The sequence below is a fragment of the Cupressus sempervirens genome, chromosome 10, assembly GCF_028749045.1.
Source record: "Cupressus sempervirens isolate cs-2001-9-10 chromosome 10, ASM2874904v1, whole genome shotgun sequence".
NCBI classification, from domain to species: domain Eukaryota; kingdom Viridiplantae; phylum Streptophyta; class Pinopsida; order Cupressales; family Cupressaceae; genus Cupressus; species Cupressus sempervirens.
Genome location: NC_143127.1, coordinates 486,325,661 through 486,344,525, shown reverse-complemented (window position 1 = coordinate 486,344,525; position 18,865 = coordinate 486,325,661). Strand labels below are relative to the sequence as shown.

The 18,865-nt window shown below is 36.9% G+C and overlaps 1 protein-coding gene across 1 annotated transcript in view; it reads left to right on the top strand.

The window, feature by feature from the left end:
* Positions 1-267: 267 nt before the first annotated feature.
* The window catches only part of LOC149534790 (GTP cyclohydrolase 1-like), a 31,432-nt gene continuing 12,834 nt past the window's right edge, over positions 268-18,865 (top strand). Inside the window, exon 1 of the mRNA XM_089803880.1 lies at positions 268-1,066. Coding sequence (XP_089660006.1) covers positions 823-1,066 — 244 coding nt within the window. The 5' untranslated portion in view covers positions 268-822. The remainder of the gene's footprint in view (positions 1,067-18,865) is intronic.

The following is an 18,865-nucleotide window of genomic DNA, read 5'->3' as shown; positions in this document are numbered from 1 at the left end:
ACATTCAAATTGTAGACATTACAATGTGATCTAAGAATTAAGATGAAGATCATCTCAAAATAACTTTAATAATAGAATATGTATCATCAATCATTGACTTGATTAAAAATAACAAAGTACGCTAATACTCCCATATCAAATACCAGTAAAAAATCATACATAAATAAAATCATTCACAAATTCTAGTAATAACTTTGTCATAAAAATCCTCCAAAGATGCAGTGATAGTTATATAACACAAAAATCAGATGATAATTACCAAAGTGAAGTCTGGATTATGTCATCCTTGTTTGTTTGACCAACGATTCAGTCGCCCTTCCATGTTCATGTCGAAATAAAAACCTCACGTTTCTCATCTTTCCTGAAACCAACCATGTGTGTTCGTCACCCTCCAAGAGTGGGGTAGGCCCATGAGTGTCCTTGGCGGCTCAACTACTTCCCACCACCAACATTGCCTTTATTTTCCGTCAAGAAATTTTGAATTCTCTCCATAAGTGGTCCAGGCACAACAACTGAATCCTGAATTTTCTCCTTTAGCCTTTGAGCGGCCCATATCCGATTTCGGTGTCCTCCGAATTATGCTTTTATAGGTAACGAAAGATCCAATCCAGCACACTTATTCAAACAGACAAAAAGTAGTATTAACTAATGCATAATCTTGTTCCAGCGTTGATAATAATCATTACGTTTACCGGTGGGCATGTCGAATGGCCTTTTTTCTCAAAGTTGGGACCTCACTTTATAAGCCCTTATCTCGTACATTCACTCATTCCATCTATCAGGTGCCCATAAACACAAGGGAAGGTGCCCGTGTGCTTACCAATGGGCGGCCTGAAGAACTCAGGATTGGAAACTGCGATTTGTGGGCACTTGGATGCCGAGGCGGAAGCGGATATATGCGTGGAAGAATGCGAGGATGGCAGCAATGCAAATGAGGCGGAATCGCTGTGTACCATCATTGCAGCAGTGAAGGTTTTGTTGCAAGGATTGGGCGAAGATGTGAACAGAGATGGGCTGAAGAAGACTCCCCTCCGCGTTGCCAAGGCTTTTAGGGATGCTACTCGAGGTGCCTCTTCATCACTACATATTTTTGCTCATTTTTTCCATTGTGTTTAGTACTCACATTTAGTCAACTTTGGGTCAGTCAGCTGAATTGATGTGAATTTTACGTCGATTTCTATTTGATTTGTCGAAAACCAGAGTATTTCAAAGCAAGATTCCGCTCTCTCCCAATTAGTTTTATTGGAAGGATTGTTTAGTGAAATTTTTATATTGTTTCTTTTTTGGGTTTCAAATGTCCGTTGGAAGTTCCATCCGCGCAACATGAAGAATAGGTTATGGGAGGGGCATATAATATAAGTCTTAGCTCCTCTAATTCATTTCATCTTTCTTTTTGTTGGTAATCGGTATCTGTTTTGAATTTCCCCCAAACTTTGTGCAGGGCTTGTAGCCCCACGTCATCCCTTACCATGTTGGACCAATGCATTCAGCACGATTTTATCTTGGTTCTTTGTGCCCCAAACGATTCAGCAATATTCGATCCTTGGCTCTTTGTGTCCCCAAACAACTTAGGGCTATTTAACTTTCATTTTCTCTCTCTCTACAAAATAGGGAAATTAAATTTGTTGATATATTTCATGATCAAGCTTGAGAATACTCCTAAACTTTCTAATTCACCTATATGCCCTATCCATTAGGGAAAGCGCCGAGTCTAAGGGAAGAGTCTTTATGGCTTTCTTGCTCTCATTTCAGGAGAGTCGCACTCGAGAGTAACAATGTTTTGGACCTGCCTTTGATAGTTTTGATTCTTCATTGTTTTTTCATGCTGTTCCATGTCAAGCTCTAAAGATGAGATGTTTCTAATGATCAAAAGCCCGAAATGTTTCTGTTTTTAGCTCAAATATCCATTGGCAGCTCCATTCTGTATTACACAAAGAAAAGATCGTGAGATTGGCATATAAAATGAACTCTCTTAGTTCCCTTTTGGGGTCTTCGATTGTTTGTCTCTTTATTGGGTTTTTACGTCCTTCCATGTCAATCTTTGAAGCTCTTCCAAGCAATGAGAAGTTTCTAATTGTCATTTACAATTTTAAAGGTCTTGTTTTGTATTTCGTTCAAATGTCCGTTATAAGTTTAATTCGGCATTACATGAAAAATAGATTGTGGGCGGAACATTTAACATTTAATTTGGCATTACATGAAAAATAGATTGTGGGAGGGACATTTAACATCAACACTGTTAGCTCCTCTAATATTATTTGTTTTGAATTGAAGACAATAACTGTTTCAAATTTGTGTCCTACAGGGCTTGTACCTTGGTATCATTTCTTATAATGTTGGGTTTGGGCACTTTGTGAGCCAAGCAACTTCACTAGTAGACCTAGGGCCATGTGACTTTTATTTTCTAATTTTTTTCTCATGTACAGCCATCTGTTGCTATCTTTGTAAAAGAAGGAAACCGGTTTGTTTGGTGTATGTATTCCTAGTTTAAATGTCATGCTCAAGCTTGAGAGTAAGCCAAAACTGTCTAATCAACCGATACTATCATATGTCCCATCCATAAGAAAAAGTGCTAAGTCTAGAGGAGGAGGTTTTAGGGTTTTCCTATTTGTTATAGATTGGTAGTGTGTGGATTACAGTTTCCTTTAGAAGGGAGTCACCCTTTGTAAGGAAGCAAAGGTGCACGGAATAGCTTCCTACACTAATCTTGAGAGGACGATTATGCAAATTCAACTAACTATTGTAGAGATCTCAAGAAATGCATAATAACATAATCAAAATAACAATGAACGCATAACACAATGATTACCGTGGGGAAACCCTTCCGGGAGAAAAACCCCACCCTCCAAAACTCGCACAATATATTCTCAAATCAAGAAGATTACAATACACTTGCAATGCAAGTTCTTACAAGAGCGCATCACCACAACTCGAACTCAGACTCGGACTCAGAGAAACTCCTTCTAGCACCTAGTCTTGCAAATAGAACTCAATGATTCAAACACCTCCCCAAGCCCTCCTTTTATAGTGATTTACAACTTGGAAATCATTTGTGGTCTTAGTAAACCATGGGCAAAACAACTATGCCACATGTTACCCACTTGTCATTTGTAACTCTAGAATAACATTTTTGTCCATAATTTTGTCCTCTAGTTTAGACCCCCATAAAAGTCATATAATGAGTTGTTTATACTTTAAAAATAGCCCTCCTATATTGTACTAGGGACTAGACACATTTTTAACAACTCATACACCTTTTCTCAACTCATAAACGTGGAAAACTATCACAAACAAATTCTAGAATTTTCTAGAAAAAGCTTGCAAGGTTGAGACACAATTCTCAACATTCTCCCACTTGTCGAACACTTTGCAAAAGTCAGGGGATCCAAAGTGTCATGGACTTAATTGCTAGGGGCGGAGAGGCCCAGAGACTCCAAACACCATTTGAACTTCTCTGTGCTCACGGGCTTAGTTAATGCATCAACAACATTCACCAAAGTCTCCACCTTTTCCAGCTTCACCTTGTCGTCCTCGACTATATCTCTCACAAAATGATATTGTACATCAATGTGCTTGGTCTTGGCATGAAATGTCAGGTTCTTTGCTAGGCAGATTGCACTCTGACTGTCACTATAAATTGTTACTGCACCCAGTTTGAACTCTATATCTGAACACAATCTCTTAAGCTAGATAGCTTCCTTGCAGGTGTGAGTAGCTGCCATATACTCTGCCTCTGTAGTGGACAAAGCGACCACAACTTGTCACTTGCTCATCCAACTGATTGCAACACCGAATAATCTAAACACATATGCATTGGTGGGTCTTCTTCTATCAACATCACCAGCCCAATTTGAATCCACATAGCCTTGAATATCCAAGGAATGCTCATTTCCTGTTCCATGGAAACATATAGAGTACTCTGAGGTACCCCGCACGTATCTGAAAACTCTTTTTGCTGGATCCCAATGTGCTCTTCTTGGATTAGACATGTAACGGAAAAGTACTCCCACTGCTTGGACAATGTCTGGTCTTGTATAAACCATAGCATACATCAAACTTCCAACAACACTCTGATACTGTACCAATGGGGATGAAGGACACTCTGAGCTAGAAAGCTTTGTTCTCATAGTAACAGGAACACTCACTGGTCTGGAATCTTGCATATTGAATCTTTTCAAAATAGTACCAACATACTTACTTTGGCCTTGCCAAAGCTTTTTGTTTTGTCTATCTCTTATAATCTCCATTCCCAAAATGTACCTTGCTGCACCAAGATCTTTAATTTCAAACTTTGCTGAGAGTTGAGATTTTAATTCTACAATCAAGCCTTTTCCTTTGCCAATAAACAACATGTCATCAACATATAAGTCAATAACCAGGAAATTATCACCATCAGACTTGTAATATATATAGTGATCAGATTTGGATTGCACAAATCCCAAACTCAATACATATGTATCAAACTTCAGGTACCACATCCTAGGACTTTGTTTTAAACAATACAAGGATTTCTTCAATTTACATACCAAATGACTTTTACCTTTCACCACAAAGTGCTCTGGCTGTGTCATATAAATTTCTTCTTCCAAATCTCCATGAAGGAAAGCTGTCTTCACATCCATTTGCTCAACTTCTAGATCATAAGTTGCTGCAATAGAAAGTAAAAATCGAATGGATGTTATTTTTGCTACAGGAGAAATTTTTTCACCATAATCAATTCTTGCAACCTGGGAGTAACTTTTTGCAACCAATTGTGCTTTTTACTTCTCAATGCTTCCATTTGAACCCATCTTCCTTTTGAACACCCATTTGCAACCAACAGACTTTCATCCTTTAGGCAATGGTACAAGGTCCCATGTGTCATTCCTCTTAAGAGCTGCCATCTCTTCTTTCATGGCTATTTTTTAGGACTCCGAATCATTCATACCAAGAGCCTCTTCTACGGATTTCGGTTCATCAATATTAGCATTCAAAGCAAATATATACCTCCAATTATTAGGAGAATATCCATACCTTTCTGGTGCTTTCCTCTGTTTACTAGACCTTCGAACAAGATCTGGTTCAGGTTCATGATTAGGTTCTCCCTCTTCCTTTGATGATTTAGAACTCGTAGAGCTCTCTTCAACATCCTGTCTTTCTAAGGGCCCCGATTCAACTTTCTTAGGTGTAGCAGGAAGTTGAATCACATCTTTCTTTTCTTCCATCTGTTTTGGTTGTACTGTAACAGAACAAGGCTTCTTCTCTCTAAAAATAACACTTCTGGAATAAAATACCTTTTATGCAATAGGATCCCAAAGCTTGTATACTTTCACACCATAACTAGATCTGATGAAATACATTTGACAGCTTTGTTGTCCAATTTTGTCCGCTTCCCCTTTGGGAAATGAGCATATGCCTCACAACCAAAAACTCTCAGATGTCTAAGCGAAGGCTTGTGGCTCGACCATGCTTCCATTGGTGTCTTATCAACAAGAGCCGATGTAGGAGATCTGTTTATTAGGTAGCAGGCAGTGGCTACAGCTTCAGCCTAGAACTTTTGTTCCAGTCCAGCTCCACTCAACATACTCCTAGCCTTCTCCATCAAGTCTTGTCCATTCTTTTTGCAACTCCATTTTCTTGTGGAGAATATGGAGTTGTCTTCTCTCTCTTAATACCACAATCTTTACAAAATGTGTCAAAACCATTGGAGCAAAATTCACCGCCATTATCAGTTTTCAAACACTTTATCTTCTTTCCAGGCTGCAACTCAACCATTCTTTAAATTCTTTGAAACGATTGAAAACGTCAACTTTACTCTTAAGGAAATAAACCCATGTTCTTCTATTGAAATCATCAATGAAATAAACATAGTAAACCGATCTTCCAATAGAAGAAACATCAACTGGACCAAATACATCCGAATGGATTAGATCCAAAATACATGAGGACTTATGAGAACTTGAGTAAAATTGAATGCAGTTTTGTTTACCACAGATACAATGCTCACAAAAATCAAACTCAAGATTGTAGTCATTCAACCCATCAACAAGATTTTTACTTTTTAAGGTTCGTAGACCCTTCTCACCTATGTGGCCGAGTCTCCGGTGCCATAACATAGTCTTCTCTGCAGACAACTTTGATTCAGTAGTCTTCTCTGCAGACAACTTTGATTCAGTAGATAGAGAACCCTTGGGTACCCAAAAACCACGACCATCTGTTGAAAGAGAAACCTTCTCCTTCTCCAACAAAGTAGTCCTCTTCACAATCTTATCAGAAGTACTATTGCACTCAACTGTGCATGCATCAAGCTGGTACAATGTACCCAATCTGCTTCCTCTTGCTATTACCATAGCACCTCTCACCATTTTTACACTTGCTTCATAAAACTGTACATGCACACCCACATCTATTAGTTTGCTAATAGATAACAAATTCCTCGCTAGTCCCGGGATATGCAAGACACCATCAAATATTCTAGTTCTACCATCAGAAAATTTCACACGAATACTTCCACGACCAACAATATCAAGAACTGAGTTATCACCCAAATACACGTTACCACCATCAAACTTTTCATACTTACTAAATTAGTTTCTATTAGGAGTCATGTGAAAAGATGCTCCTGAGTCTATCAACCATGCATTGTCACCTGCATGAGTGGCCAAGGCTGCAATGAAAATATCTCCATCTTCCTTCTCGGACTCAGAATCAGAATCTCGCTTCTTCTTCTTTTTCTTTTCCTCTTTGCAGTCCTTTCAGAAGTGTCCTAGTTTGCCACAATTCCAGCAGATCGCCTTGGACTTACCTGGAGATTTTGATCTCCCCTTATTCTTGGACTTAGAACAACCATGCTGCTTTTTGTTCTTGCCCCTTTCTTTTGGTCTTCCTTGAACACTCAAAGCTTCTTTGGCATTCAGAGAGACCTTCCTTCTCATCCCCTCAGAAAGTAGAGAACCAACAACGTCCTCCAATTGAAAGACAATTGAAGTGCTCCCTATGGCCATGACAAGGCTGTCCCATGAGTTTGGCAACGAATATAGCAAAATTTGACACCTTTCTTCCTCATCCACCGACACCCCAACCGAGGTCAATTGAGTCACTAACATATTAAAACTTTCAAGATGCTCAGAAATCCATCCATCTTCTTCCATTCTCAAGGAATACAACTTCTTCCTCAAGAAATTCTTGTTCACAAGTGATTTCGCTTGATAGATCTCACTTAGCTTCTTCATGGACATTAATCAAAATCGAGTCTACAAGACACAATCTGATGAGACCTTTAGCTTTTTTGTTTGTCACATCATACTGTGCGGTTAAAGTCGGATCTGTGGGCCTTAGCTTATTCTCATCAATCGCATCCCAGAGATTTCGATCAATCAATGGATCTTCCATCTTCAGCTTCCACATCTCAAAGTTTGTGCCAAAAAGTTTCTCTACATCAATCCTCCCTTATATGCTTGCCATCTTTGCAATCTTGCAACACAGAAATGAAAACCTTGCTCCCACTCAAACCTTGATTAGCTCAAAAAACCTTGTACCCAACAAATAGAACCAAAACTGGCCAGGCTCTGATACCACTTGTAAGGAAGCAAAGGTGTACGAAATCATTTCCTACACTAATTTTGAGAGGACAATTATGCAAATTCAACTAACTATTGTAGAGATCTCAAGCAATGCATAATAACATAATCAAAATAACACTGAACGCATAACACAATGATTACTGTGGGGAAACCCTTCGAGGAGAAAAACCCCACCCTCTGAAACCCACACAATGTATTCTCAAATCAAGAAGATTACAATACACTTGCAATGCAAGTTCTTACAAGAGCGCATCACCACAACTCGAACTCGAACTCAAACTCGGACTTAGAGAGACTCCTTTTAGCACCCAGTCTTGCAAACAAAATTCGATGATTCAAACACCTCCCCAAGCCCTCCTTTTATAGTGATTTACAACTTGGAAACCATTTGTGGTCTTACTAAACCATGGGCCAAAACCATGGGCAAAACAACCATGCCACATGTTACCCACTTGTCATTTGTAACTCCAAAAATAGCATTCTCGTCCATAATTTTGTCCTCTCGTTTAGACCCCCATAAAAGTCATATAATGAGTTGTTTATACTCTAAAAACAGCCCTCCTATATTGTACTAGGACTAGATACATTTTTAACAACTCATACACCTTTTTTCAACTCATAAACATGTGGAAAACTACCACAAACAAATTCTGGAATTTCCCGGAAAAAGCTTGCAAGGTTAAGACACAATTCTCAACACCCTTGACATTAATAGTGTTTTGGACCTTTATCTTGTCTTTAATTTTTTGGCTCTTGATTGATTTTTAATGCTATGGGATGTTTGTAATGGTCATTTGGAGACTTGGGGTTATGGTACTAGGATAAGATCTTTAATCATGTGATATGAGAAAATGAGTAATGATATAGCTATATTATATCCAAACAAAGTCACCAAGTGATGTGGTTATTAAGACATGGATAAGTTCTTTTGTTCCTAATTGGAGTTTCTTGGTGACTAAGGTGCCCTTGGTAATAATTATAATCCTTTAACGGAGTTTTAGCTTCAAACCTAAATTGTAGTGAAGTGTTTTGTACCAAACTTCCTGCGGTATAATTTTGATTTGGATCCAAGGGCTAATCCCGCAAAGATAATTGCAGAGTCAATAGATAACTGATGCAAAAGAATAGTATGGTACACTAAATTGTTTTTACTTAAACACACTTTCTAGTGAAGTTTTTGTACCAAACATCCTATTGTTTAATTTTAGCTTGAATACTGGCAGCAATCCATGGGATGATAAGTCAGTTGCTGGATAAATAACTGATGCAAAAGAATAGTATGGTACACTAAATTGTTTTTACTTAAACACACTTTCTAGTGAAGTTTTTGTACCAAACATCCTATAGTTCAATTTTAGCTTGAATACTAGCAGGAATCCATGGGATGATAGATCAGTTGCTGGATAAATATGTTTTAACATTTAAGGTGCAAAAACAATTGTAAATTAGTATATAATCGATGAGAGAGGATAGATCTACTGAAGTAGAATGTAACTCAAATTGACCATATAAGAGAGAGAATATTAAAATGACAGCTATTAAAAAAGTCTATTTCATAAATTGTATTATATTTTTAACTTTATACATGAGTAGAATTCACAATAATATAGCTTAGTATAGAGAACTATGTGTTGTCTTTAATGTCTTTGGATTCAGAGCATAGACAATGAGAAATATGATGTGCAGGTGGCTATGGATGTAGTTGGAATCCATGTATTTCTCCAATGTCATCATGGTAAGGAAGATTGCATTTCTTCAAGAATGTGTATAGAATCCCTGTTTTCAGGATTTGGCCGTAACAATTAATTAAAGTTGCAAAGCTCTAGGGAGATGTTGAATCCCCTAGCTGGCATGATCTAATAGTGTTGAGCAGAGAAGCAACAATCTGCAAAATATCCCAGTTATACCCAATTAATCACAAATTGTGAAGCCAGCCAATTTTTCCCTCGAAAAAATCTCGTCCTAAAAAACTCATTTGTTCATTCATTGGCTCAAATTTTCAATGATTGTTTTGTTTTTAAATTTTATTAAAATAATATTAAAATCCCTAAAAACAACTAAAAATGTGAAAACATATTGAAAAAACACATGGAACCCTAGAGAAAACCACAAAATCATTGAATCCTTCAGAAGTATGACTGATATTGGGATGTAAACGAAGACAGCGTGAGATCATTATGGAACCAGCTTTTAATTATTGTCCCTTGGTTTCCTTCGCAACCTCTAGAAATAGCTAAATTGAGGAGTAGGAGGAGCAATGGTGGTCGTCAACCAAATTTGAAAGGGCCTCAAACTTCGTAAATAATGGGGGCTATGTCAGATAGTGTTGAAGCAGCTCATGAATCTACTATAAATTGCAGCTCTGATAACCCAAGCTCTGCCACCCCGCCCCATGGATTCTGTTGTGAACAAATATCTGATTCATATTTTACACTAATTTCAAAGTTATAGCTAGTATGCACTGTTATAGATGACACTTTGATGGGGAAGGAGTGAACCCCAATAGTTTTAGCTAATATAATGAAGTAGTTTTAAAATTAAAATTGTTATTATTAATAGTTACATAATAATTATGAATTAAAAATAATGTATATTGTGTTTCTTCAAGAATGTGAGTAGAGTCCCTATTTGCAGGATTTGGCCGTAACAATTAATAAAAGTTGCAAAGCTTGAGGGAGATGTAAAATTCCCTAGTTGGCATGGTCTAATAGCAGCGAGTAGAGAAGCCATAATCTGCAAAAAAATCCCAGTTATACCCAATTAATTAGAATTGTGGAGCCAGCCAAAATTTTCCAAGAAAAAATCTCAAATTGCAAAAAAAATATTTGATCGTTCATTGACCCAATTTTTCAATGATTTTTTTTTGCTTTTAAATAAATTGTTACAAGATTCAAGAATTGGCAGATTAACGGATTTCCGGATGATTGATTGATTAACAAAGGAACAAATGTGTTCCTTATAAAGAATTACAAGTAAATTGTTTCTAAAAGAAACAACGTAGACTGAAAACGAAATTAGAAACAAAACTGAAGATAGGATAGGAAACATTCCTATCTATACTGAAAGACGGACTACAAACAAGTAGTTGACCATTATAGAAAGTATTTAACCAAGGAGATAATATTTTAATACCCTCCCTTAATGGTCAACGTACGAATGTCGGAACATTCTGGCATAACTGAGACCCTCCCTGGATCTACAGAATGCTGAAACCAAGAAGCTTTGCCAGAAGAGTGCTATGACTCAAAACAAATTGCAATTACAAAACTTCGTTTTTGTGGAAAAAATGGTAAAACCTAGAATCTCATGCAACCTTGCGTATTACAGACAACATGAAATGATTTTTAAGGAGAAAATCAACAAACCCAAAAAAAAACATAAACAGATTCAGAGGGCGAAAAATGCAGCTTCGCCTTGATTAGGAAGCTCGACAACTTGTGCTGTTGGTTGGGAAGCATTTTGCCTTGCTTGGGCAGCCAAACGTTTCCGGGACTCAAACTTCATATGGCCAAACTTGTGACAGTAATTACACTCTACATTTTGCTTCATAGAGCCATCAAGGGATTGAGTAGAAGGTTGATGCTAGAAAGGTTGAGAAGACTGATGGTTGCCGATGTTCTGTTGAAAGGATTTTGCAGCAAATGCCTGCTCTAAGGAGGCTGTAGAAGCACTGCTTTCAAACTGTTGTTTTCAATGATCCTGCTGCAGAAGTTTGGTGCATAATTCTGGAAACTTCAAATCAACATTAGTTGACGTAATGTTGAGTGTTTCTATGAAGTGCTCATAGGAGGATGGTAGACTTTTTAGAGTGATGACTACCATATCCTCTTCCTCCATTTTTCGATCAATAGCTTCGAGCTGATTGCGAATGCCCTTAATCTTTGTCAGATGCTCTTGCAAGGACATATGTTCATCCATCATATGGAAAACAGTTGATTCTTCAGAAAAAATGCTCGACTCTTGGTAGATGTTTCATGCAGCTCCTTTAGATATTTCCAGATTTTTGCAGCTGACTTGCCGAAAGGAATCTGTGGTAGTTGATCATTGATAACAGAGAGCTTAAGAAGCATAACAACCTCTCGATTGCGATCATCAAACTTGTCCTGTTCTGCTTGGTCGGAGGTCGGACGAGTCTTTGTGCCTAGAACAAGCTCATCCAAACGACGATACTCGAAGATGGTTAACATGCGCTGCTTCCAATGGTTATAATTGTGGCCATTGAATCGTAGATTGCCCTCCAACATCAGATTAGTCAAAGATGCCATTTCAAAGAATTCAGGTACAAACTTCAAGATTGAAATTCAACAGGCACAGATTTCAAGGCAAATTCCTAGTTGACCCAAAAAAAACTGACAGGTAGCCAAAAGAACTGATATAAAATCTAGAAGGAATCTGTTGTCGGTTTCTGGATCCATTGGCTCAAAAATTGAGGCACCCAAAAAAAATAAACGACAACCCAATTGAGCTCTCGAAAAACCCACCAAGAATTTGCAATCAAATTTTTTTTCGACCCCAAAAATTAGGGTTTTGGGCAAAACCCTAGCCGTCGGATTGGAGAGTCAAATCTGCAAAAAAAATGGCAGATTTAGGCAAAAAAATTGCAAAATCTGAGGTTGTGGCAGGAGCAGAAAGTTGTCTAGATGTCCAGATGTTTTGTAGACATGATTTGCATACCAAAATCTACTTGACGCGAGCTTTAGGCACACGATTTGTAGTAAAAATGCAGGATTTTTTTGTGAATGTTTGAAGGCCGCCTGTGAAGTCCAAACGAAGGCTGACCATGCATAGATCTCCAATCACAAATGGTAATTGCGAGCAAAGAAATCGCCCCTTTTTAAAAAAAAAAAAAAAACGGACGCGATTTTTTAAAAACGATTGCTCCCAGTCTGTAGTGATGGGATTTGCACGAGATTTGTAGACAAACCCGAATTCGGGATTTTTTTAGGCCAAAAACCCTAGGCGGGTTTGAGAGAAAATCTACAGAAATAATTTTGAAAAAATTTAAACAAATAATTTTACGAAGAAATTATAATTTTTTCCGAAAAAACTTAAGTATTAGCTCTGATACTATGTTACAAGATTCAAGAATTGGCAGATTAACGGATTTTTGGATGATTGATTGATTAATAGAGGAACAAATGTGTTCCTTATAAAGAATTACAAGGATGTTGTTTCTAAATGAAACAAGGTAGATTGAAGACAAAATTAGAAACAAAACTGAAGACAGGATAGGAAACATTCCTATCTAGATTGAAAGATGGACAACAGACAAGTAGTTGACCATTATAGAAAGTATTTAACTAAGGAGATAATATCTTAATAAAAATCCCTAAAAACAACAGCATATGTGAAGAAATCATTGCAAAAAACCGCGTAACCCTAGAAAACATCATGACATCATTGAATCACTCTAAAATTCTGCTGATTTCAGGGCATAAACAAAGTCAATGTGAAATCAGCGTGGAACCAATTTTTAACTATTGTGCCTTGATTTCTTTCCCAATCTCTTGAAAACCTTGGAGCAGGAGGAGCAATTGCAGTCATCAACCAAATTCAAAATGGCCCCAAACATCCTAAATCATGGGGGCTATATGAGATAGTGTTGATGCAGCTGATGAATCTGCTCTAAATCACAGCTCTGATATAACCCAAGCTGTGCCACCCGGCCCCATGGATTCTGACGTGGACAAGTATTTGCTTTATATTATACACTACTTTTAAAATTATAGTTATTATGTAGTGTTATGGATGACACTTAGATGGGAAAGGAGTGAACCTTATAGTTTATAATTATTATTATGAAGTAGTTTTAAAATATAAAAATTAATTGACAATTAATAGTTACATAATAAATTGTAACTTAAAACTAATTTTTTTAATCGATTTTCAATATATCAATTTTCTTTTTATAGGTAATGGGCTGAAACCTAGATTATTTATCATTTATTTTCATTATTCGTTGAGATTAATTGTTATTATGTGTTAAGCTTGAGTACACTTGAATCCAAGACCTCCCAAATGAGAGGCTCACTATTTTACCATTGTGTTGTAAGTTCTTGTCTTAATATTCTTTTTAAAATATATATATGAATTTTAAATTTTAATTAATATATTTAATTTTATTATTAAGTTATCTCGACCTAAAATAGTAGTTGCAAGCTAGGTATTGCCAAAACTAGTGGCTTGCTAATCTTTTACTTCAATAAGACAAATGCCTTTTGTTGAATTCCATTCCATATAAAGGAGTTATCAATTGCCATTATGGAATATAATGTATTTCAATTGTGTACCATGATTTGATAAGCTTTTTAAAATATTGTACCACCCTTGCAAAACTCTTTGGCTCAATTGCAATGAAAGTCTTGGATCACTTCAAAATGGCATCCACTTTTACTAAATTCCTAACAGTAGCTAGATTGCTGTCTAATAAATTTTGATCTCAGGTACTTTTTAGACAGCTAATATTTGATCTTAGACTTAGACAACTATATGGTGACTACCCTCTTAGAAAGTCTAATAAGTGTTGATCTCAGTTACTTCATAGCCAGCTAATATTTGATCTCAAACTATGACAACTTTATGGTGGATGTCCTCTTAAAGATAGTCTGATAAATGCTGATCTCAGTTACTTCATAGGCCTAGCTAATATTTGAACGCAAACTTTAGACAACTATTTGGTGACTACCCTCTTAAAAAGTTAAACTGAATATTTGCCTATGCAATCAGCAATATGAATATAGACAACAAAAATCTATTTTCTGCAATTTTCGGGTCAAACTCTATTTTTTTACTCTCTATATCTCTATTATGGAAATGCCCGTAAGTTTTAAAATATAGCTTCTTCCTTTGTCTATAATTTTTTACCGTATTTTGAAAATCCAAGATTTTCCTAATCTATTCCCTTTGTTTTTCCCAAAATTTTCAAAGGTTCTTATAGTTTTGGTTTAAGTTATCATTTTGAGTTCGGTTCTAAGTTCGAGGTTCGAAGATGGTTCGCTAGTACGACAAAATTTTGGAAAGCGGTTTGGGTTTGTTCATACCCAAAAACAAAAATAAAATTAAAAAAAATAAAATTATATATAGATATGAAGTCTAGAAGCATTAGTTAAAATTAGAATGTCTGGTGCAGAAGCACCCACATAAAGTATTTAGGTCAAGTTTTATGCATGTGCTGACTCAAGAGATTTATTCCAATTTTGTCATTAGGATAAGATCTTTTTTTGGAATTTGTTCAGATCATTGTGGGGTCATTCTTCCCCATTCTATATCAATCTAGAGTATTCTATAGACTGTTTTTCCTATTTTGTAATACTCTAGAATTTTCCGTAGACCGTCTTAGCAAGTATAAATAGAGTTTTAGGTTTAGGTTTAGGTTTAGGGCAATTCTTTGGAATATGAAATTAGGGGAGAAGAAATCTATAGGAGAGCAAATGTATTTACTGTTCATTTGAAGAATTAATTAAGAAGAAATTTTAATATATATTTCTTGCTGGTGCTGGTTCCTTTTTGATATTGCTTCCGTTGAATTTATCTTTGCATCATTTTTGGTATCAGAGCTTGGGGAAAGCTCCTGAGGCAATTAGATTTTATGTTTGGATTGGAGTCGGAAGCTGAAACATCAAACATGGTCACCAAAGAAGATGCAAGAACAGGAGAAAATCAATAAGTGGTTATTAGATGAATTTGAGAAGATGAAGGGCCGGATGGAAAAAAAAGCAAAGGTTTCCTCAGAGCAAGAGGAAGAAGGGGAAGAAGAGGATACCCCTGAGCAGGAGGTGGTTAACTTACCTGCAGACCAGAGATACTTTATAGAAGCCCTTGAAAGAGTTGGTAAGAAGGATGCCAAAGGTGACGTACCCATCTTCTCAGGAAAGATGGATGCTGATGTTGTTGTGCATTGGATAGAAGCCTTGAGCAACCATTTTGAATGTGAAAATATAGCAGAGAAGGATAAGGTAAAAATTGCCAAGTCAAAGTTGAAGGGACCAGCCCTCACTTGGTGGAATTTCATTCAAGGAGAAAGGGTCAAAGAAGGTAAGAACATGATAACTTCATGGGAAGGGATGTGTGCCAAGGTGAGAGAAACATACTTACCTGAGGATTATGAAATCCAACTTCATCGAAGGAGACAAGGTTGAAGACAAAAGGAGCTAGATGTCACTGCCTATACTGAAGAATTCCAAAAACTAAGCCTGAGGGTAAAGCAGAGTGAATGTGAAAGTGTAAAAGTTGCTAGATATCTCAATGGATTGAAGTTGAACATTCAAGAAGAACTTAATTTATTGTGTCCTGATACAGCACATAAATGTTATCAATTGGCATTGAAGGTGGAAGCCAAATTGAAAAGAAGGCAAGAACAAAATAGCAGAGGAAGAGGAAGAAATCAAAGGTGAAGAGGAAATTTCCAAGGAAGAGGACAAAACTAGGAAGATCATAAGGAGATAAAGCAAGAAACCAGTCAAAGCGAAGGAAATTTTAGAGGTAACTTCAGAGGTAGAAGAGGCAATTCAAGAGGTGGATTTGGTGGCAGAAGGGTGAGTCCAATTGTTTGTTTCAATTGCAATAAAGAGGGACATTATGCATCTAGGTGTCCAGATAGAGCTAGTTCAAGTTCACAAGGTGAAAGAAGAACACATTTGGTACAAGATGATGAATACCAAGAGAAGGAGATGGCTGACTCAGATAATGTACCTGAAAGAGGAGAAAGTTTAATGATGAGAATAACACTTTTGGAAGTGCCTACTACCATGGAACCACCACAAAGGAAAACTATCTTTAGGACTGCTTGCAAATCTGGGGGTAAGGTATGTAAAGTCATTATTGATTTAGGATCTACTGAGAATTTAGTTTTTCTTGAGATTGTTGAAAAGTTAAAACTTAGGAGAATACCTCATCCTTTTCCTTATAAGGTTTCATGGCTAACAAAGGGTCAACAAACTCTCGTAAATGAGCAAGTATGGGTTGATTTTCAGATTGGAAAGTATAAGGACAGAATTTTGTGTGATATAGTTGACATGTATGCATGCCACCTATTATTTGGTAGGCCCTGGCAGTATGATTTGTAGGCACAACATGATGGAAAACTCAATATATACACCATTAAAAAGGATGGAAAAGTGATTAGATTGATTCCATTTGATGATCATGAGGAAGTGGAAGAAAATAAAGAGAGGGAAGCCAAAATTATGATGATTGATAAAAAAGAATTCTTACGGGACATGAAGGATGAACCTAAGCCTTGTTTTCTTTTGATGCCTAACCCACAACCACAAGAACCCGTTGGAAATGATAGAAAGGAGGCTGAAACAAAGAAGGCAATTCCTAATGAAGTGAAATGAATTTATGATAAATATGAAGGTTTGATTTTAGAAGGTATGCCAAAGTCTTTACCACCTATATGAAACATTAGTCATTGTATTGATTTCATTCTTGGAGCTACTTTACCCAATAAGGCTGCATAGAAGATGACACCACAACAAAATGAAGAGATTGCTAGACAAGTAAAGGAGTTACTCGATTCTGGCTTGATTACGAAAAGCTTAAGCCCATGTGTTGTACCTGCTGTTTTGGCACCCAAGAAGGAAGGAACCTAGAGGTTGTGCATTGATTCTAGAGCCATTAATAAGATTACAATCAGATATAGGTTTCCAATGCCAAGAATTGAAGATTTGCTTGATTGTTTGGGAGGTGCAAATTATTTCTCCAAGATTGACTTGAAAAGTGGGTACCATCAAATAAGGATAAGAGCTGGAGATGAGTGGAAGACATCATTCAAAACCAATGATGGATTATATGAATGGAACGTAATGCCATTTGGACTCTCTAATGCTCCTAGTACCTTCATGAGACTTATGAATGAAATACTCAAAGACTTCAATGGCAAGCTCATTATAGTATATTTAGATGACATTAATTTTCAGCAAGACAAAGGAAGAACACCTAGAACACATTGACATGGTTTTGAGAAGACTTCATGAGAAGAAATTAGTAATAAATTTGGAAAAGTGTTTGTTTATGCAAGAGGAGCTGACATATCTAGGTTTTGTGATCTCCCAAGGTAGCTTGAAGATGGATAAAGAAAAGGTAAGTGCTATACTATCCTGGCCACCCCCGAGAACAATTGGTGATGTTAGAAGCTTTCATGGTCTTGCTACATTTTATAGGAAATTCATAAGGAATTTCAGTCATATATGTGCTCCTATGTTAGAAACTATTAAAGGAGGAAGGAAGTGTAAGTTTGCATGGAGTCAATTAGCAAATGAAGCTTTTGAATTGCTTAAGAAAAAGGTTAGTGAGTAGCTAATTCTTTCTTTACCTGATTTTAACAAAGTTTTTAAAGTAGAATGTGATGCTAGCAAGGTTGCTATAGGGGCAGTTCTTAGTCAACAAGGAAAACCAGTGGCTTTCTCAAGTGAAAAACTCAATGAAGCCAAGCATAAATACTCTTCATATGACTTAGAAATGTATGCATTGGTTCAAGCTCTCAAAAGGTGGAGACACTACTTGTTGCCAAAGGAGTTTGTTGTGTATATTGATAACCAAGCACTTAGGCTTTTGAATAGCCAAGGCAAATTAAGTCATAGGCACATGAAATGGATGGAGTATTTACAGGCATATACGTTCACCATCAAGCATAAGAAGGGCATATCAAACAAGGTTGCTGATGCTCTTAGTAGAAGGAATCTGACTGTCTCCCAGATACAGCTAGAAAGTGTGGGAATTGAAGCACTCAAGGACACGTATATAGCAGATCCAGATTTTGACGACATCTACAAGGTATGTATGGAGTTTGGTGAAAGGTACCATGCTGATTTTCCTGATTTTTTGATACAAGACAGACTTCTTTTCAAATGAGAACAACTATGTGTACCCAGGTGCTCTATGAGAACAAACATTATCAAAGAGAAGCATAGTGGAACAATGGGTGGACATTTTGGTTTGGATAAAACTTTAGAATTGGTTAGAAGGTACTGCTATTGGCCTAAACTTCAGACTGATGTTAGAAACTTTGTGGAAACATGTATGATTTGTCAAAGGGCCAAAGGAAGGACTACAAATGCAGGGCTTTATCAACCTTTGCCAATACCATCTAGACCTTGGGAAAGCATAACGATGGATTTTGTAATGGGGCTGCCATGAACACAAAAGAGGCATGATAGTGTATTTGTTGTAGTAGATAGGTTCAACAAAATGGCTCACTTCTTACCATGTAAGTCGACCAATGATGCTTCTCATATAGCAGATCTCTTTTTCAAGGAAGTCATAAGGATTCATGGGCTACCTCTCAACATAGTTTCAGATAG